This window comes from Prunus avium, chromosome 1 (genome assembly GCF_965620075.1).
Source record: "Prunus avium chromosome 1, drPruAviu1.hap1.1, whole genome shotgun sequence".
NCBI classification, from domain to species: domain Eukaryota; kingdom Viridiplantae; phylum Streptophyta; class Magnoliopsida; order Rosales; family Rosaceae; genus Prunus; species Prunus avium.
The window spans coordinates 14801776-14823511 of record NC_142284.1 but is presented as its reverse complement, the minus strand read 5'-3'; the positions used below and the strand labels follow the sequence as shown (position 1 = coordinate 14823511).

General features: G+C 36.4%; 1 protein-coding gene across 1 annotated transcript; it reads left to right on the top strand.

Moving 5' to 3' along the window:
* Positions 1-6096: 6096 nt before the first annotated feature.
* Positions 6097-21113, top strand: LOC110754782 (putative acyl-activating enzyme 16, chloroplastic). Its single transcript, XM_021955894.2, has 18 exons — positions 6097-6525; positions 6937-7128; positions 9005-9119; positions 10130-10217; positions 10685-10890; positions 11995-12113; positions 12538-12687; positions 13013-13080; positions 13803-13908; positions 16209-16367; positions 16677-16730; positions 16811-16891; positions 17825-17962; positions 18583-18742; positions 19799-19878; positions 20015-20160; positions 20557-20614; positions 20694-21113. The coding sequence occupies exons 1-18, from the start codon at positions 6301-6303 to the stop codon at positions 20784-20786; spliced, it is 2238 nt and encodes a 745-aa protein (XP_021811586.2). The 5' UTR covers positions 6097-6300; the 3' UTR covers positions 20787-21113.
* The last annotated feature ends 623 nt before the right edge of the window (positions 21114-21736 follow it).

Sequence of the window (21736 nt, the reverse complement as noted above, 5' to 3'; positions counted from 1 at the left end):
AAGAACCTGATTTCTATTTCACAGTTTTGCACTTCTAACAATGTTTCCATTGAGTTCTTACCATCAACTTTTCTTGTGAAGGAACTTCAGACCGGGGTAACAGTGCTCAAGGGTCAGACTAAAGATGGTGTATATGAGTGGCCAACCTCCTCCCCTTTAATTGCCTTCTCTGCAACAAAGACCTCGTCCCTAGACTGGCACCATCGCTTAGGACATCCTGCTTTTCCAATTCTCAAACATATTGTTTCTAGCAATTGCTTAGGCGTCTCTTCCTCTTTGTCATCTGATTTTTCATGTAATGCGTGTCTTTGCAATAAAAGCCACAAATTGCCTTTCTCCAGCTCTGCAATTGTCTCTACTCAACCTCTTGAAATTATATTTTCAGATGTCTGGACATCTCCAATTTACTCACATAATGGCTTTAAATATTATGTAATCTTCATTGATCATTTCACTAAATATATCTGGTTTTACCCACTCAAAAACAAATCTGATGTCAAAGAAGTCTTCATAAGATTCAAAGCCATTGTAGAAAAACACTTCCATTCCACCATCAAAACACTCTACTCTGACAATGGTGGTGAGTACATTTCCCTTTCTAATTTTCTTTCCACCAATGGTATCTCTCATCTCACCACCCCCCCTCATACACCTGAACACAATGGTTACTCCGAAAGGAGGCACCTTCACATCGTTGAAACCGGCCTTGCCCTCCTCACTCATGCTTCTTTACCAATCTCCTACTGGACCTATGCCTTTGCCACAGCCGTCTACCTCATCAACAGAATGCCCACTCCCACTTTAAATCTCTCCTCCCCCTACCACAAAATCTTTCAGACAGTCCCAAACTACTCGAAATTAAAGGTCTTTGGTTGCTTATGCTACCCTTGGCTCAAACCTTACACCTCACACAAACTTGAGTCACGGTCCAAGCCGTGTGTTTTCCTTGGGTACTCTCTCACTCAAAGTGCATACTACTGTCTTGATCCTTCAACCTCCAAAATTTATGTCTCACGACATGTCAAATTTGTTGAATCACAGTTTCCTTACTCTTCACTGTCTAGTCCGTCCTCTAGTCGTCATCCCAACCCCATTGCCACTTGGATTCCTGCCCCAATTACAATTCTCTCACCCTCTTCCCAGCCGCCACTCACTATGCCATCTGAAGTCACCGTCTCTCAGCAACCTCTAAATGAAGCCCCAACATCCACTCCAGTACAGGTTCCATTCCCCAACACAAACCAGCCCCCCCACTCACACCAACCCTCCTTGACATCCTCAACCAATTCAACCCCCTCACCACAAATCCCAACGTCACCTCCTAACCCACCTGACCCTCATCCCCTTCCAACTCACTCAATGACCACCCGAGCCAAGAACCACATTCATAAACCCATCACTAAAATGAACCTTCTTACTCAACTCTCAAAATCCAACGACCTTGAACCAACCACCGTGTCTACTGCCCTTAAAGATCCAAAGTGGCGTAAAGCCATGTCTGATGAGTGTGATGCTTTAGTTAGAAACGGGACATGGGAACTTGTTCCACCTGATTCTACACAAAATGTAGTTGGATGTAAATGGGTTTTTAGAATTAAACGTAACTCTGATGGCTCTATTGACAGGTTCAAAGCACGTTTGGTCGCAAAAGGCTTTCATCAAAGACCAGGCGTCGATTATCTAGACACTTTCAGCCCTGTTGTCAAACCAACAACAGTTCGTGTTGTCCTCAGTCTTGCTGTATCTCGGGGTTGGTCTTTGCGTCAACTTGATGTCAACAATGCCTTCCTCCAAGGCCACCTCTCCGAGCACGTCCACATGCAACAACCCCCAGGTTTTGTTGATCAAGATCATCCATCTTATGTCTGCAAACTTCGAAAAGCCATCTATGGCCTCAAACAAGCACCGAGAGCATGGTATCATGAACTTCGCACTTTTCTTCTTTATTCTGGCTTCAAAAATTCCCATGCAGATACCTCTCTATTTGTTCTCACTATTGCTGGCCATCGTATGTATCTACTTGTCTATGTGGATGACTTAATCATCACTGGAGACAACACTAAGATGATTGACTCCTTTGTTGATGTTCTTGCTAATCGGTTTTCAATTAAGGATCTTGGCCAGCTGTCTTATTTTTTGGGTGTGGAGGTAATCCCCAATCAGCACGGTATTTTATTATCTCAACGGCGTTACATTTTGGACATTCTCGCTAGAACTCATATGACTGATGCCAAACCTGTGCTCACTCCCATTCCGACTAGCCCACCGTTGCTAAAGTTAGGCTCTGCCTTACCTGATCCCACCGAGTACAGAACAGTTGTTGGCAGCCTTCAATATCTCTTGATTACAAGACCAGACCTTGCATTTGCGGTTAACAAACTCGCTCAGTACATGCACACTCCAACCACCGATCATTGGAGCTTTGTTAAACGTCTCTTACGTTATCTCTGTGGCACTATTAATGAAGGTCTCCAACTACATCGTCAGTCCCCATTGAATCTCCACGCCTATTCGGACGCAGACTGGGCAGGTGACAAGAATGATTTTTCATCCACCAGTGCTTATGTCACCTATCTTGGGTCTACTCCAGTCTCCTGGAGTTCTAACAAGCAGAAATCTGTTGCAAGGTCTTCCACTGAAGCTGAGTACAGGTCAGTAGCTAATGCAGCTGCTGAGCTCAACTGGCTTTGCTATCTCCTCACTGATCTTGGTGTTCAACTGCCCTGCTGTCCCGTTATTTATTGCGACAATGTTGGAGCCACACAACTCTGTTCCAATCCCGTGTTTCACTCCAGAATGAAACATGTTGCCGTTGACTTTCACTTCATCAGGAACCAGGTACAGAACGGTGTCCTTCGGGTTGCTCATGTATCCTCCGCAGATCAGCTCGCAGATGCACTTACCAAGCCTCTGCATCGTGTTCGTTTTCTGGATCTCAAATTCAAGATTGGACTTCGATCTCGAGCTCCATCTTGAGGGGGCATATCAGAGGATTGTAACCACTTGTACCAGTCCGTTAGTCTCTTTATTTTGAATTCATTGTACAGATAATATTAGCCCGTTAGTTTCTCCAGTTTGTATTCATTCAAATAGTTGTTCCTTAGAGTTAGGAGATAGTTTCAAACTGTTTTATCTTTTAGGATTTCAAACAAGTGTTTGTTATTCCTATGTGTATTTAATTGCTGAAAAGTGTATATGAAATTCAGAGTTGATTTCCTCAATCTGATACTTCACATGCCTTGTTTCCTCCCTTTAGAGCAACTCCAGCGGTAAGCCCAGACAGAGGCTGAGGGGGGAAGAAAAAAAAACCCAGTTCCAGCGAGGAGCCCAAGCCCGGGCTGGGAGTGGGACCCACGAAGACAGGCTGGCCCGAAGGCCAGTTTCGCCCGAGCTCGAGCTGGAGGGCTGACGACGTCAGCACGACGTCAGCGCAAGCTCCAGTCTGTAGAAGACAGGTGTCAAGGCCTGGGCGTTCCGATCTGCTTCTCCTCCTCCAATCCAACGGCTGACATTTTTTTGACAATAAAATTATGGAAAAAAATCGAATTTTTTTTTAAAAAATACCAAAATATTCTGAGTAAATATCTTTCAAGACCTTATTTTCATTTTCAACATTTAAGTAAATGTCTTTGTCCTTTTACTTTTATTTATTTTTATATTACTCTATTTACTTAAGTTCACAATGTAAATGAGGAAGTACCCCCCATTTGGATTCAAATAAAAATACTAGAAAATCAAATTCCCACCAAATCAAAATATGAAAAATCGGTTTTAGTGCAAAATACGATTTATGCAAAAAATGATGGCTCATTAAGTCAATATATATTTCATACTAAAATCCCATAAAATCAAGTTTTCTTATTTGATGTGTAAGGAACAAAAGCCGCCAAAAATTATCTTGAGAAAATGATTATTCCGAAAAATCATTTTTCATACTTAGTCAATATTGCACCTCCGCTAAAAAAAATTTGGGACCGCTAGTGCACCTAGGAACCCGAAAATCTTATCCGAAAATATTATCCAAATTAATTATTGAGGTAAAAAAATTTGTGAAAAAAACAAAAAAATGAATAATAATTGCCCTTTGCCATGGCAACGGGTGGAAACACACAATACTATTTGCAAGGGCAACTACTATTCACGTGAATAGTGGCTGCCCTTGCCCCCCCAAATGGGTGGAGTTGCTCTTAACCCACGTGAGTTTCTGCACTCCCCATTTACTACATGGGTTCCACATGAAATTTTTACCCATGAAATTTTTACCAATTTCAACACCTCCCAAACTCAGTTTTTTTAATTGGAGGGCCATTCATAACTCTCTTTCTTGTAAAACTAATTTAGTCAAGGGGAAAATAGTATATGATGACTCTTGCCCAATTTGTAACGTAAATTCTGAAAAGTTTATTCATGCAGTTTTAAAGTCGTCCTGGTGCCCAAAAAGTCTGGAAGAAAGTGAGATTTGTGGAGGTTTTTAAAGGGCTGCATCTGTCCACTTATGGTGATTTCTTTGAGGCTGCTACTGTTTTTCTTTCAAAATTTGAATTGCATGCATACATCTGCTGGAGTATTTGGCAAAACAGAAACAATGTTGTGTTTGAAGCCTGCTCTCAAACAGAGGAGATGATTTTTAATAGAGCATTGCAGCTGGCTGAGGAGTATGGAGGGCTAATGAGAAGGGAGTCTAATATAGTTGTTGAGAAAACATCCAAATGGTCTCCCCCTCCTATTGGTAAATTTAAACTCAATGTAGATGCTCCTTATATTCCCAGTGTTGGTGGAATTGGTGCTGTCATTAGAAATGACAAAGGTGAATGGTGGCTATGACGCTTCCCCTTGACACCACCCCCTCCCCCAAGCATGCCGAGATTAAGGCACTTCAATTCAAGTTGAATTTCACTCGAGATGCTGGGTTCTCTTTATTAGATAAACAAAAATCAGTGACTAATAAAAATGATTATATATATATATATTTTTTTTTGGTCGAATGATTATATATATATATATATCAACAATATATAAACACCAACAAAATTGAATTTATAACAAACTGTAATTTGAAATACAGTAAATAATAAATAAATGAACTGACTTGGATTTGAGATAGAGGCTTGCAGATTTGATGCAATGTCCTAAAGACAGTAATTTCACCCCTTCTCGGTGCTTGAAGTTCGATCGGTGACTGCCTCCCAGGATTCAACTATCTGTATTCTAAGTCCTAGTACTAGGACTTAGAATCTGGTGAACTTTGATTGTTTTCCTCTCAGACAATATGAATGTGCTTGTAGAATGCTTTTTCTGTGTTTAAAGAATGGGGCTTTGTTTAATTTAAATAAATTTATGAAACCTTATCAGAAGAGTCACAACTGTTAGAAAAAAGTTAATTAAACTAATCCAAATTAATAAAAAAAATTAATTAATTTAAATCTAAAGTGTCCCAAGGCCAATCTTTTTTATAATTAAATTTGGAGCACTAAAATGCACTAAACCCTAATGCCCAAATCGAATTTAAAGCCTAATTGGGTTTTACTTGGCCCAACTTCTATTCACTAAGTGTGAGACTTCCACAGTTATAAAGACCTCACCCTTTCTTCCTTCTACCAATGTGAGACAAATGTCCTTGAATTTCATTCAAACTTCCAACACTCTTCTATCATATGTTTGAGTCTGATTCACAAGTAGAGATTAATAACTTAATTATTGATGAGGAGTCTTCTTTTGCACCATATGCGCATCTCATTGATGATGTTAAGAGAGGAGTATGCAATTGTTTGAGAATATTTCAGTTTTTTTTCCTTCCAAGGGGTTGTAATCAGGTTGCTCGTATGTTAGCTAAACATGCTTTAAACTGCATCTCTATTGTAACCTGGATTGAAGAGCCTTTGGTTGGAGCCTTTCCTATTTGATGATACTGTTGTGCCCTCTTAATTTGGTTAATGAATTCCACTTTGCACAAAAAATAAAAATAAAAACTTGTCTACTTTTCAAAACATTAACGTTTGTGGTCCGCGCGACAGGTTTCACTTTATGCACTTTTTTTTTGGGTCGAAGCAATTGATGCACTTTGATCAACATTCCCCTCACTATTTAAACTTGGTTGTTGCAACTTGTAATGGGCGAATACTTCAAAGATCCCAATCTATATCACACTTTATATATTAGGTCGGCTAAAGATCCCAATCATTACACTTTGTCAAACAGTATGAGCTCCTGTCTTTGTTTTTCTCGCTTCCTCTCTCTTTGTCCTTCTGACTATATCCATAATCCATATCAAGTCAAACCCACAGTTACAAAAACAGAGCTATGTTCGGAGCTGTGGTAAACCCGATTTCCACAGTTTCTTCTTCTGCTTCTGCAAATCAAATGGCCACCATTTCCTTAAGGAACAACTTGGTCTTGGTTAGCTCTTCTCATTGTGGGCATGCCCTTCAATTCCTCTTTCCTAACTATAAATTCAGAACCAGGCAAGTCTTTCTTGGAACATGGAATGGAAGGCGAGGTGGGTTCCGAGTGTTTTGCCAATCAAAGGTGATTCTTGAACACCCTTTTGAGAATTTCGATGAATTTATTACTTTGATTGGTCTTTTTTTTATTTGTATTGGCATTTTTCTGCTCTTTTTAATATGTTTTGGTTCGTAATGTTGCCTGCCAAATGTTACTAATTCTATCAGTGTTGGTGAGAATGTGCATGAGATGGCATTTTCCTGAAATAGAAGTTGGGGTTTAGATCATTCATAGACATTTGAAAAGTGAGGATTAGTTTATGCCATCAGGTGCTTGGTATTACAGAAATTGAACATGTTCATATCAGATGCCTTGCAGATTAATTTTTAAGTACGGAATAAGACAATGTATATGCTCTGATGATCCAAAATATATGGATTGAAACAGAGATAGAGGGAACTGACATATATATGTATTCAAAATATTCTGTTACAGACAGAGGAAATGCAGATAAGAAGGTATTCACCATTTCTAGAAAGTGCGTTCCTAGACAGGAATGGTGCCTTTGTGTCCGATGAGTGGCAGGCAGTGCCGGACATTTGGAGATCTTCAGCTGAGAGATATGGTGATCGCGTAGCATTGACTGATCCATACCATGATCCACCTTCAAGTATGACTTATAAACAGGTTAGTTTTCTTTTCCGCTTTTAATTCTCTCCTTCATATTTGTTTTATCATGACTATTTTTTTCTTTTTCTTTTTTAAATGCTGAATCCCATTGCCTCCATATTCAAGTGTCTGAACTTTGAAGGAACTCCTCGGGTCCCAAAGCATCGTTCCTTGCACTCTTAAATTCTCCAGTGTCAATAAAGAAAATGGCTTGGGGATTAGTTTCTTCCTTCAGAAGGGGATGGGGGGATTACTCCCTGTTTCTTCTGCTAGGAGCTTACTTCCTGTTCCAGAACCCTGCATGGGCCTGCAATGGATCAAAAAATTGTTTTTCCTCTTTTTTGTTTCTTTACTCCTTTGTATATTAGTGAAGATTGTGCCTTAGGATTTAGGAATACTAATACTCATTTTAGCGTTTTCAGTTTGTTAGTGTGTAATATGGAGTTTGGGATCAATTTTAAGTTAACACAAATTAGAAAATGGTGATAATTTGAAGGGTTTGACTGTGCGAATGACATAAATGTTAACTTAACAGGGGTGGGTGGCTAATTTCTTAGTTTTGTTGTACACTTGATTACTGTCAAGTTTGTGGGTTGAAGTAGGATCAGTGAGCAAGAATGAAACTGCATATTGAACTTGATGAAGGTACTGGATATTGTACTTAGCTTAGCTACCATATGTTATTTAGTTTCAAGGACATGGTATTTGAGTCTTGAAAGTAGAGTTTGATGATGAACTTGAGAAAATAGGTGTGGATTGTTGTTTCAGTCTTACAGGTATGCTGGAAATTAATACGGAAAAGAGCTTCTTGTTCATCTGATAATTTTAAAAAGAATGGAGAAGTCCAAGTTAGAAGAAAAAATTACTTTATGCAGTTGTCTGTCTAGATCATGGCTGTGGTTAGAGATGCCTTCTCAAAAGGAGCATAGTTTCTTGAAGATTCTGCTTAATTCTTCTATATCGAAAGATTTTCAAAACGAATGAAAAGAGACGAATTGGAAGAAAATATTTCTTAACACAGATTTCTTTGGAGATTATGATTCTGGTTAGAACTGCCTTCTCAAAAGGAGTATAGTTGCTTGAAGATTTTTCTGAATTTTTTCTTCACTATATCGAAATATTTACAGACACATGATTAGGCTACTAAATATTTTCTAAGTTCTAAATCTGATGTGAGTTGAAGACTAAATTCAGGAACTGTGAAAGTTGATACTATCAAAACTACTGAAATCCCTATAAACAGACCCGCAATTATAGCTAATAGAAAAATTAATGGACTCTTAGTACTGCCAGATGTTCTGAAATTTTGGAAATTATAAATAAATTGACCTTCAATTTAAATAACACTTAACTACTGTGCAGCTTACTGATTAATAGAAATCTGATGTTGAAAATTGATATCTCTTAGAAAAGGCTCTCAATGTTCCTAAGTTGGGATGATAGTGATAGCAAATTTAGATCGAAATTCTACGATGTTTTTCTTAGTGGAATGCGAAGGCAAGGGAGGGCTGTGGTTTACCAGGTAAGCAACACGTGGGTCATTAGACATGTTTCCTGTTTTTTTTGTACTTTCCTGGGTGCACACTCTTTCTTTTTAATGTAGTTTTGCTTAACTGTGTAAAGTCTTAACCAAGGAAAATGTTTCTGTTAGCTTATATTTGATTTTATGGATTATGCTATACTTTTTGCATGGATTTGATATGTCCTCATCTCTCAGTGATAAGTATTGAGGGTCGACCAACTTAGTTCATTTTATCAATTTACTCGTCTATCAAATAATTTTAGTGATTTCTTACCTATAAGATTATTTCTATGCTTACTTTTTATAAATCCAATGTGCATCTGTCTTCCAGTGTTAATAAGAAGATAAAATACTACTACTTTGAAATTGCAGCTAGTAGAGGAAATTTTGGATTTTTCTGAAGGCCTGAGAGTTGCTGGAGTAAAGCCTGAAGAAAAAATTGCACTTTTTGCTGATAATTCATGCCGTTGGCTTGTTGCAGATCAGGGTACATTTTTACCATTTTTGGCCTATGAATGTGTGATTAAAACAATCCTCTATTCCATCTTGTATTCTTCTCCATATTAGATTTATGGCTTTGGGTTTGGCCTCTTAAGCATTTACAGTTCCTTGGTTTATGCCCTTTGTAGTAGTAACTGCTCTCAAGTTCATCCAGCTCTTCCTTTTGGATAAGGATTTTGAGGTTAAATTATGTGCAAGCAGTTGAAGGGGTGCAGTAGTTCTTTTTTGTGAAAACGTATGTCACCTATCAGAGTAACCTAGAGGAGTCTTTCTGTAAGTTGACAGCAGCTTTAGTTAGAACTGTAACACAGAGGAATCTAATCAATTGGGATATGATTGGACTTATTTGATGTTAGATGTGTGAGTATGATTGTGGAATTAATTTCTTACTTTTCCAGTGTAGTCCGCTTGTGAATTATGGTTGTAGGTTTTTGTTTGGCTTGATTTCGTTTATGTTCAGATCACTTTGGAACTACTACAGGGTCAGAGCGGAAAAGTGAGGAAAGTGTTGTTGGGATATCAGCCCTTTATGCTCAATCTAATCTATTTCACTAGTGTACTAAATGCATAGGATTTTTGTTTTAAGTTTGTTGTTAAGATTTCACTCATTGCTTAAAATGGTATTATGGGAATAGTTTTTGTTGTCGTCGGTTCATCCAAAATTTGAGTTGTTGCTTCCTTCTGTCCATTGACATCCTGAATTGTGCTCCTTGTTATGAGAGGTGTCTTAGTTTTAAGATTTTCGTTGTTGTATTTTGGTGGATTTCTTGTTCACTATTTGTACTTTATGGTTTTTTTAATAATAAAATTGTGGTTTCTTATAAAAAAGTATGAAAGTTGAGACAATGCTTAGCAGCTCAATCGTATTCTAGGGAAACATGAAAGCAATTTAAGCTACTACACGTGATACTTAATTTTATATTTTTGTTTATTAATAGATTTCATTAGTGAATAGTAGTTCTCATTCTCATGTTTTTTTTATTTTTTTTCATTTAGGTATGATGGCCACTGGAGCAATCAATGTGGTAAGAGGTTCAAGGTCCTCAGTTGAAGAGTTATTACAAATATATGATCACTCTGAGAGGTTTGGGAAAAACTCTCCCTTTAGTTTTATGTTTTGCTTATTCAAGTCAATTTCCACCATCGTTGTCTCACTAATATATATGATTCATAACATATCTTATGTTTTATAATATGCATCTTTTAATTCACTTCCAATCTTAATGTGTAACATGGCTTGTCTCATTGAGTTCTATTTTGCTACTCATTGTCATGTGTAGTTCTTTTTATTTATTTTAATTCCTAATGTTGAAGTAGTTACTCTTTGACAATCAATGCATTCTATGAGGTTAGTAGGAGCTTTTATTTTATTTTATTTTTTCCTTTTAACTCAAAAATGGCTTTGAGATCATTAAAAACCACTTGGGACCTACAAAAACATGCATATCATGTGCTGATGTACATTTATGTATTTGTGAACACATGCTTCCTTCTCTTTATCCTTGATGAAACCATGAAACTATCTTAAGTTTAACTTCATCACTACTACAGTGTTGCACTTGCTGTGGACAGTCCTGAATTATTCAATCGGATTGCAGAAGCATTCGGTTCCAAGGTTGTCATGAAATTTGTAATCCTGCTTTGGGGGGACAAGTCAAGTCTGGCCAGTGAAGGGAAGATCCCTGTTTTTAACTACAGGGAGATTCTAGATTTGGGAAGAGAGAGTCGTAAGAGTGCTCCTGATTTTAATGATGCACGTATGTCATCCATCTGTCGACCTTCCTGAACTTCGGTTTCAAAGTCCAGTAACCCCTTTTTCAACTTTATGTTTTCCATTCACTTGGTATCATAAAGCATGCATTGCACAAAACATAAGCTTTTTGATGTAAACATGGTTGAAAATGTTGATGTTGGTAGAAATATGGGAAGTCCAGATTTATAGAAATATAAATGAAAAGTTTTAAAACATGGAAATGTTAAATGAAACTTTAGAACATGCTAAGCCAGCCAATGATTCATCGATAAATGTTGTAAACTTTATAATATTGGAATAGGATAATCATATTCATATCACATGTAAAGAGAAAATAGTGTGTCATCAACACGTATGACAGTAAACTTGAATGTTATTAATGTAAAAAACATCTGTAATTTATTGATTTTTAATCTTTGACAGATGATTAACATTTCTTAACACTTAAGATACCTAATTGCGCAGTAATTAGAAACTTAACACTAGAGATAAGTGACAATGACCTTCAAGAGTTTACCAAAACCAAAGGCATAGAAAAGTAGGATATAAGTCCTAAAGCTTGATTTGGCATATACACGGTGGTATTCTTTTACTGAAAATCTGACATGTTATGTTGCCAAAATATTGACCCACGTATTTAAATAAGATTCTGCTTGATGATTGATTCAGATTAACAATCTAGAAGCATAATATGTCACTGTCTGACAAGAGAACATTTCCTTATAAGTATGTATATATGTATATAAAGATATATCATTGCAATTTCACTTGTTGTTTAGACTTCTCTATATTTCATATACAAAAGGGAAAAAAAAGAGCAAAATTTGCTTGGTGTATTTCATGTTTGTTACGTATCAATAGCGGTAACCAGACAGAGATATGGCTGGTATGGAAGAATTTTTTTTTTTGGGCTAAAAGTGTAATGGAAGATTGATTATAGTGTGATCAGACTTTGGGAATGCAAATGTTGTTTGGCATACTTGATGGCTGTATTTCTTTAATAAAAATTACTGTGCTGTTAATTCTAGTTTTGATGCACTGCTATTAGTTATAGAATATTCTTCTCTTTTGGTAAATGGGCTGTAATTGGCATGTGGCTTAATTTCAGAGCAACAGTATGTATATGAAGCCATCAACTCAGATGATATTGCTACACTAGTATATACAAGTGGAACAACTGGGAACCCAAAAGGTGTCATGCTTACTCATCGAAATCTGTTGCATCAGGTTTGTATGTCGAATAACCTTGGTATTATTGATGACGCAGTAATATCTAAAATAAAACAAAACCCGAAAAAAAAACTCATTAGGGAACCCTCCCTCAAACCTTACATCATATCAAATGCCAAATTAACATAATTAATCTCTTATAGAATGTCTCCATATAATTTGCAAACCTGGTGTGTACTATGGAACTTCTATCTCACCATGAGTCCATTAACTTATGATGTATGACTTAATGTACTGACAATGCCTTTGGCCTCTGAGGGTACCCACTACTGCCTTGCTTTGCTATTGCAGACAATTTACTGCATTTTGGAATACCCTCCCCAGTTTCATTTATTTATTTATTTTATAATTGAAGCCAATGAATGTCTTTCCCGTAATTCTTAACTCGGTTTTGAGGCCATTTGGTTTGTTCTTTTCACAGATAAAAAACCTCTGGGATGTTGTACCTGCTGAAGTTGGGGACAGATTTCTCAGCATGCTTCCACCTTGGCATGCTTATGAACGAGCTTGTGAGTATTTCATATTTACGTACGGAATCGAGCAAGTATACACAACTGTGAGGAACTTGAAGGTATTACTATTTTGAATTGCTGCTGATTTTCATGGATGTTAAGTTGATCTGTTTGCTTTACTATATTATTATTATACTCTTAGGAAATGTTATTTCCAGAGCAAGTACATGAATGGGAGGTTGTGGATGTGGCTTGCATATTGATCCAATTCTAACAACTTTTTCTTTGGAAATAACTTTACCTTAACTTTTTCCAGCAGTCTGAAAAATTACAAGAATATTGTCAGCGTGATGTAAAGTGGGAAAAAACTAATTATTTCACATCCAATTATATGATATGCTTCTTTGGTTTTATGATGTTCTAATTGAATATATTATTTGATAGGATGATTTGCGACATTATCAACCAAATTACATAATTTCAGTTCCTTTAGTGTATGAGACACTTTACAGGTATGTCCTTTTCTTGGGAATTATGGCACTGCATATGTCTGCTTTTTTTTTTTTTTTTTTCCATGAAAAAGTGTTCTGGACAACTGTCTTTTTTTCTTTGTGTGAACGTGTGTCCTTTTCTTTACCTTGTTCTGTTCTCTTTGTTTTGTTTTTTAACGTTCGTCACAGAATGTGTCTCACACATTTGTTACAGAGAAAAGCATTTGTGATCTCTCAAGTGGTTACAACGTTCGCATATCATCAACTTTAAAAATATTGTAGAAAAATTATTCATTTCTTGTGTTTGTTAAAGATAGCTTTTCATTAGGGTTACTGTTAAAACTCTTTGTTTTTTGTAATTATTATTTTATTTTAGTTTCTAAAGGTGGGTATAAATAGAGCCTTGAGTGGTTACTATTATGACATCAGAGCACTAGTTCTCTTTTCAGATTTCTTCTTGAAGAAGGTTTAGCTTTCTAAACTTTAACTTTTCAGCATTTTAGCATATTAAACGACATGATATTGCTTATCTAGACAACAACAAAAATTTCATTCTGAGCAAGGCTGAGGAGTTTTTCGGTTGTGTTTCTTATTGTTATAGATGAATTTGCTTATCTAAATGACACGATCTTGCTTATCTAAAACCCTTTTTTTTTTGGGTACAGTAAACTAATTCCTTCTCATAGCTTCTTCCTTTCTTTTCTTTAATATTTTTGTTTATGTCATCTACGTTCTCTTTGCAGTGGGATTCAGAAACAGATCTCTACAAGCTCTGCAGCTCGTAAGTTTATTGCACTTACATTCATAAGGATCAGTTTAGCATACATGGAGTTTAAGAGGATTTATGAGGTACAACACTCAGCATTTTTTCGTGTTCAGATCCAGCTATTTTCTTTTCTCATTGGCCATACAAAACAGATAATATGAACACTGTGGGAAGTGGGAACACATTTTCTACACCCAATAAGATATTTAAACATGGACTCTATCAATGCAAAGAGATGGAAATAACCTCGACCAAGAAGTTGGAAAGAGCACACACGTAATTACACATTAATTAGGTTGTGAGTGATGCCATTCTGTAGGAAGCTCCTTTGTTGGATAAGGTAAAACTTGGGCCATGCATTGGGCCAAGAAATCCCTTGTCAAGCCCAGACAGGCTTGAGGGTAATAAGCCTGAAAGGGCTAGCAAGCCTTTTTGGGCTCCACGATCGAAAGGAGATCATTGGAGCCAGAACATGACTGGTTAAAATTCCCCTCAAGCTGTTAGTGATCCATTAAATTCGGGTCACTCCACCAAATAACCACCCGCACTCCCAAGCCAAACGGCTAGTTGGCGAGGGACAGGACATTTGAGTTCAACTCAACCTCTAGATTCACGCTACATAACCATCAATGGTTGAGAACAATCCAGACTACTTGGAACAGTATAAATAACCAAGGCCTTCAACTATTTGAGGTACGTGATCTAAAGTTACAAAACTTAGTACTCTGGAATCTCTCAAGTCTAACTTAAGCATCGGAGGTTCTTTGATTTCAGGTCATAGAGGTCATGTTACTTAACTTGTGAAAGTCAGCTATAAATTGGCCAATTTGAATAATTGTGACTATGAGTCATGAATTTTCTTTGAATGTGATATTCACATCTTCAGTCACTCAAATTGAAAGGGAATCAGTTAGTCACAATTTCAACCAAAACTTCTAAATTTAAAATTTTGATGCTCCACTTGAAGAACCCACTAAAATTAATTTTGCCTACTATAACAACTTGGACATCATGTGCCTACCCACAAGATGGATGATGTTACTTGCATCTACAACACAAAGACATTGTGTGCGTTCATGGCATCATGTAGTTGACCGCAATGACGGGGCTAAACACTTTTCAGCATCAAAACAGAGCAGATATATATTTTAAATTTGTGGGTAGGATTATCAATAGCCAAGTTTGAATCACAATGTAATACTTTGGGTCCCACATCAGCTATGCGGTGGAGAGATTTAGACTTTTCAAGTACCTTAAGTGAGGCATAAGATTCCAAATGTCAACTTAGATAGCAGTTTTGGAGGATGCTTTTGAACTGATGCTCCAATACCATGTTGAGAAAAAAAGGGAGAATAGAACACATTAATTTATAACTCTAAAAGGGTTCAAATAGAATACTGATCACACCTGTAAACAAACTAGGAAACCACTCCAGAATTCTAATCAAGGATGAAAATATCGGCCGATATCCCGATATATTGGCTGATATATCCCTTTTTTTAGGTGTCGATATAGACACAGGGGGGTAAGCCTATTTCTTCCCCCTTATCGGCAATATATCCCCAATAACCCCCAATATCCTCGATATTTACCGATATTTCCCCTATACCAGAGAAATAACCCAGAAATTTGTCTTCTGTTTTGAAAGTAATCATAGGTCCCAGCCATTGAATCAATGTCAAAAACCAAGCTCTAATACTTAGTAGCTACTCCTTTCTTCTCTCCTCAGTCATTTTGGCTATCTTTGGCTCTTCCTTTCCTCTATCTGGTTGCTCGGTTTCTTGTTTGTTTGATTTTATTTTTCACCTAATCTTCTATCTCTCAATTCCTTTATCATTAAGTCTAACTCTTGTAATATAATGTTGGGTTATGTATTAATCGGTTGGGTTGGGTTTTGTTTGAATAATGTTGTCTTTGTTGTGTTAAGTCTAATTGTATTTATTTTGTCGATTTTCCTGGATACCTAAAACGACATCTATATATCCCCCGAAATATCCGTAAATTGAAGGCCCGATAATATCTGTATCACCGATATTTTCATCCTTGATCCTAATTAGAATATACGTTCACTCCGAAAACATCAATAACTAAACCAGTTATGCAGCCTTGAAAATGTGTGACCCACCAGTTAAATTGGTATTTTGTAATAAATCTACTGCTTCATAATTTTGTTTGACTGTCCTATAAAAAATTAACAAAAATACTTGGTTTGGCTAATGTATTTGAATCTTCTGGTAAATCTTTCACTATCATCTTGTATCAAACTGATTTACAACTGGTTTCGAACTTGATTATTGATCTTATTATGTCTAATGTATTGTTTGTTGACAATTAGTTTTCCTTTCGATCTTATTGTATCCGATTCTTTCAATTTGGTTGATAGGGGACATATTTGACGAGGAACCAGAAGCAACCATCATATCTTGCTTCAGTATATGATTGGTTATGGGCAAGAATTGTTGCTGCAATCTTATGGCCTTTGCATATGTTGGGAAAGAAACTAGTCTATAGTAAAATTCACTCAGCTATTGGAATATCAAAGGTTGTCTTATTTCTAAATCATTTCTTGTAGTCACCTCCTTTTTATTGGAATTTAACATTGTGAAAAGTGGGTATTTTGTGGGTTTCTTTCACATATCACCGGAATATCAGTGGTCATCATATTTTTAGATTATTTATTTTACTCAGTTAGTTTCTACATTTTGTTTCTCATTTGCAAAAGTCTCTATGCTTTCCGAGGAAAATTTGTATTCTCTTGTTGCTTTTTCTGGATCTTTTTAAGTATATACCGTTCATAAACTAGCAATTTTGCTGTTGACTGGAATGACGGGGTTTCCTTCACATCCTTCAGGCTGGCATTAGTGGAGGAGGCAGTTTGCCGCCACATGTTGATAAGTTTTTTGAGGTCAGACTCTCAGACATATTTTTCTGGCCAGAGAGAAGTTTTGGACAATCAGCTCTCATATTACTGTTGTACACTTGCAGGCAATTGGTGTGAAAGTGCAGAATGGATATGGTTTAACAGAGACTTCTCCTGTTATTGCTGCTCGTAGGCCAAACTGTAATGTGAGAAATACAATCTAATTCACATTAAAATGTACAAGATCTACCTTTTGGTTAATGGCACCTATGATAATGCATGTGATAACAGAAAATAGAATAAAATAAACAAGTACCGTTCAGAAAAATTTATCGTTGCTTTGTAGGAGTTAAATTCAAAGTTGTATTGACAAAAATATTCTAAGATCTATGATGATAATCAATAGGATCACTTGGAGTCCCCTAATTTGTTCTCAGTGCTTGTAAATGTCAAAAAGAAAAAAAAAAGATTGTAAGTGATGAAAGGCGCAATATTTTATATATTGTGGTGCAAGGCTTGGAATTCCCAATGTGGGATTCTATTCTCAGTATGCCCCCTCAAGTGTGGCATGACTGAACCAAACACATGGACAGATTATATTGGGTGAATAAGCATATGTCACCAGTAAGTTGGCGCTCAGTTTGCCTGCTTTGATACCATATAGAATTATAGTACCTAACCCAAAACCAATGAGCAATGGGTGGAAAGACCGAAGATCTATATATTTTATGCATGGCTCTGAATTTCTGGGTAAGATAGTTTGTTCTCAAACAGAATCAGTTTTGAATATTACAAGTTCACAAATCTTGGCGGTTATCTTGTTACCATAAACAATCACTGACTTACTTCCTTTGTTGCTAGAATTAATCCTATTCCTAATAGAGAGTTATTTACCATATCTTAATTTAATTTTTTAGCTTATATAAATTATTTTCCAAAATATTCAATTGTGTTTTAGTTGGTTGAATAAGTCTTTCAAAATTGGAATTACTAGTTCAGTATCATAAACTCTAACCACTTCTAAGACGTCAATTTATTTCCCTTTTGTTTGTTTTCATGTGGTTTGTTGTTTGTCTACTTTTTTTTCTGCACACAGTGGTACATTGTATGACAATGTCAATGATATATTTTTTTTTAAGGTTCTTGGTTCAGTTGGGCCTCCAATTCGACATACAGAGTTCAAAGTTGTAGAATCTGAAACCGGTGAAGTTCTCCTACCAGGTTCAACTGGCATTGTAAAAGTTAGGGGCCCACAAGTGATGAAAGGATACTATAAGGTGACATTAATTTTAGTTAATCAAAATGTGCTTTCTAAATTTTGAATTATTCAGATACATGCTAAAAATTTTGTAGTCATTTTGTATAAATAAGTTCCATGGATTTAAAATGCTGCAAACTTGGTAATGACATAAAACTTTGGGTATTATAATACTGCGAAGAAAAGTTATTAAAGCTTATCTCGTGCGTTCTTCTCGAGATGCTCTGTTATATCTAAATTGCATGAGTGTGATCTGGAACCAGGGAAATCTTCGTAAGACATAACATAGACATTCTTAACGGAGCCTCATAACCAGGAATCTTGTATGTTCTTCTTTAAGAGTCTTTGTCCCCACAGAAAAGATTTTCTAAACTCCTTTTTAATATCATCAGTAGTCTTCTAGTATTCATTAGGGAGCAATCCAGATTAATTGTTTTACCATGTGAGGTACTGAACTGGTTTAGCATGATGTCCTCAAGATGTCAAGTGACCTTTCTCTTCTAATTCTTAGTCTTCTTCTGAACAATGTCTGATTTTTTGCACTTTTGAATTTTATTTTTAATATTATAATCAGAATTCATGAAACTTTTTCTGTACCTAAGATGTCAAGTGACCTTTTTGCATTCACACTTCAACTAGAATTCAAGGGCTACAGAGCAAGTACTAGATGAGGATGGTTGGCTGAATACTGGAGATATTGGTTGGATTGCTCCTCACCACTCAACAGGGCGAAGCCGTCGTTGTGGAGGTGTTGTTGTCCTGGAAGGACGCGCAAAGGATACTATAGTCCTTTCAACAGGTATACTAAAATCTTAATCTTCTTCTGCTACAGTGTCATGGATCTTCTTGTTAGGAAGTGAATACTTGAAATAGAAACCCTAAATTTCATATGATTTTTTTTATTGAAAAAGAAACCTTCCTTAATAGAAATCAAGCAATACAGCCTGTGGACAATAAACCCACGTCAAAATACAGAATCAAAAGAAAATAGTGGAATTCCTATCCTGTATCTTATCCATATACCCACTAAATCATAGCTTATTGCTGCCTTCCCATCTAATAGAATTGCAGACAGATATCTCTAAAAATATTATTGATAGATGCCCATAAGGATGACAACAACTCCACGCTATCGTGCAGCTCCTCCACCTCCGCCTCCTAAGACTCTTTCAAAATTCTTCTGTTGTCATTCACCCAAATTACCGCTAAAACTCTGCACCTGAATAATACTCTAACCCTCTTCCCACCTCCAAAAACCCACTTGTCTTTCACTCAGTGAGGTTGAACACCAGGCCTGGAATTACCCAAGCCAATTTCACTTACTTGAAAATTGCCCACGTGCCTTTTACCTTCCATGCCATTTGGTTTAACTTTCAGCATTTTCTTTTTCTTGGGCTTGTGACACTCATACTTTGTAAATTGTATAGATCTTTTATATGTATGTGGTGTGTAGTGCCCGTTATATATTGATGGACATCCTACATGGAAATTTGTGTTTCTTCAAGAACGGGTTATTAAAGTTGCCAGCTCCCCTCTATCTATTTATTCATTTACATTTCAAATTAAGAGCTTTTAGTTGCTTGCTCATGCCGATCTCAAATTTACTTGGCTTCACTATTCCCAAAAGTTTTTTTTTTTGGACGAACACTATTCCCAAAAGTTTAAGTTGCTTGGATGTGGGTCAGGGCATCTATGGTTTCCATATTCTAAAATCTGAAAGCAGTCATTTAGTGAGGTATTTTAGTTGATGCCGATCTTATAACTTAGTACTCATTTTCATTTCTTTTTTGTTTCTTCTTAATACCCTACTTGGTATTTTTGGTTGTTCTTTGACACGAGTTGCTTGAAAAATTAGGTGAAAACGTTGAACCAGTAGAGCTTGAGGAGGCTGCCATGAGAAGTAGTCTCTTTCAACAAATTGTTGTGGTCGGCCAGGTTGAGTTTCAGCAGCTTTCTTTTGTTCTTTTCCTTTTTCTGTATTGGACTTTCCAGAACTGTAGTTATCTATATTTTGCCACTTTTAAGAGGCCACGTACTAATTTTATGCATTTGGTGGCATTCCTGTATGTAGGATCAACGGCGACTTGGGGCAATAATTGTTCCAAACAAAGAAGAGGTTTTACTTGCAGCCAAAAAGTTGTCTATTTTAGATGTTAATGCCTCAGACCTCAGTAAGGATAAAATGACCAGCCTGCTATATGAAGAATTAAGAAAATGGTAAAATTTATTTTTCAATTATTTCGGATATAATGGATGGACTGTGTGACTGTGCATGTCAAACCTTGGCTCAACGTGCAACTTATTGTGCTTACTAGAATTAATTACTCAATCATTGGTTATCTTGGAAATAAAAATATGTTTCTTCTTATATACTCATGCAAACAATTGTCATAATTAAAAAACCATCAAACCCCCTCGTATCGTCGAGGTTCATAAAGAAAAAACATAAAACCATGCTATTTAAACAATCATAGAAACTTAAGAAACCAAAAGGGTCTATGGCCTATGGCCATCAGAGGCCATCCAAATCCAGTAAGCAACTATAGCAGACCTTGTAGGCTATTGCACTCTGATGTTTTCTTTTCCTTATAGTTTTCCTTTAATTTCATGCAGGACTTCAGGGTGTTCATTTCAAATTGGACCAATCTTGATTGTGGATGAGCCCTTTACGGTAAAATATCGTTGCAAGCATTGTCATTCCAGTTACAGATGTGACTGGCTGGCTGATTAATTGTACCCTTTTATTGCAGATTGATAGTGGTTTAATGACTCCAACTATGAAAATACGAAGGGACAGAGTCGTGGCACAGTACAAGGAGCAAATAGAGAGTCTGTATAAGTAAACCTCTTATCCAGGAATTTGAAGAAGCACTTTGAAGTGCATGTACTTTTTATGAAATAAGTTTAGCAAGCCCTTGGTATGTAGCATTCCAATAAACTTTTGAGTCCTTGTTTATGTAAGTTCCTTGCTATCTCTTCAGACCTCATTCATTAATTAGAATCTGTAGATTTGCATATCTGTATATGAAAAGCAGCATATATCCTAGGTACAAGGAACAGTAGCCAGTGCAAGACTTCAACTTCCTTCGTTTATTTAAGTTCCTGGCTGTAATCTTGTATACGTTTATATGTAATTTTGTAATAATTTAATGTAATTTGTATGGTACGTATATTTGGTCTTCGTATTCTGTGACAGTAACAAACAAGAATGCTTATGTGTGCATTTCTTACTTATATTTTTCTTCCTGAGATAAGGTAAGGTGAGCCCCTTCTTAAACAGATGTTGCCAGAGGGATTAAAAATACAAATCAATTTTGTTTACGTCATATTTTTCTTCCTGATTTTTTTTGTTTTTGTTTTACCCTCTGCTACTAATTTTCGTGATTTTTATATGACTTCTAAAACAAATGGTATTTTCCCAAAAACAAATTCCTGTTTTATGGAAGTTGACTCACGACGATTTTGAATTTGTTTTGAGTAGAACTGCCCCTGATTTTTATTCAGGACGCATGTTAGTTGATTTTATGAGCCTCGGTAAGGTTCAATGCCCCCCTAGTTGTATTTCTTGATTTTCAATCAATGATTCCTCACTTTGTCAACAACATTCATCATTAAATCAATGAGAATAAGTTGTATGTAAATGGTAGCATCATGTAGTTTGAGTTTTCTTTCCATTATGCTTGTAATTGTAGGACTCATTTTGAGTGTTGTTACTTCCACTTTATCTATACACCTATCATGTAAATTTTTAAAATAAATAAATAAATAAATAAAATAAAATAAAACACCAACA

Bases quoted from the DNA above. Each gene is read 5' to 3' on its own strand.
- LOC110754782 (XM_021955894.2), top strand. From the start codon at position 6,301: ATGTTCGGAGCTGTGGTAAACCCGATTTCCACAGTTTCTTCTTCTGCT. The intron at 10,218-10,684 runs GTTTGGGAAAAA...TCACTACTACAG, and splicing joins ATATATGATCACTCTGAGAG to TGTTGCACTTGCTGTGGACA. The intron at 10,891-11,994 runs GTATGTCATCCA...GCTTAATTTCAG, and splicing joins TCCTGATTTTAATGATGCAC to AGCAACAGTATGTATATGAA.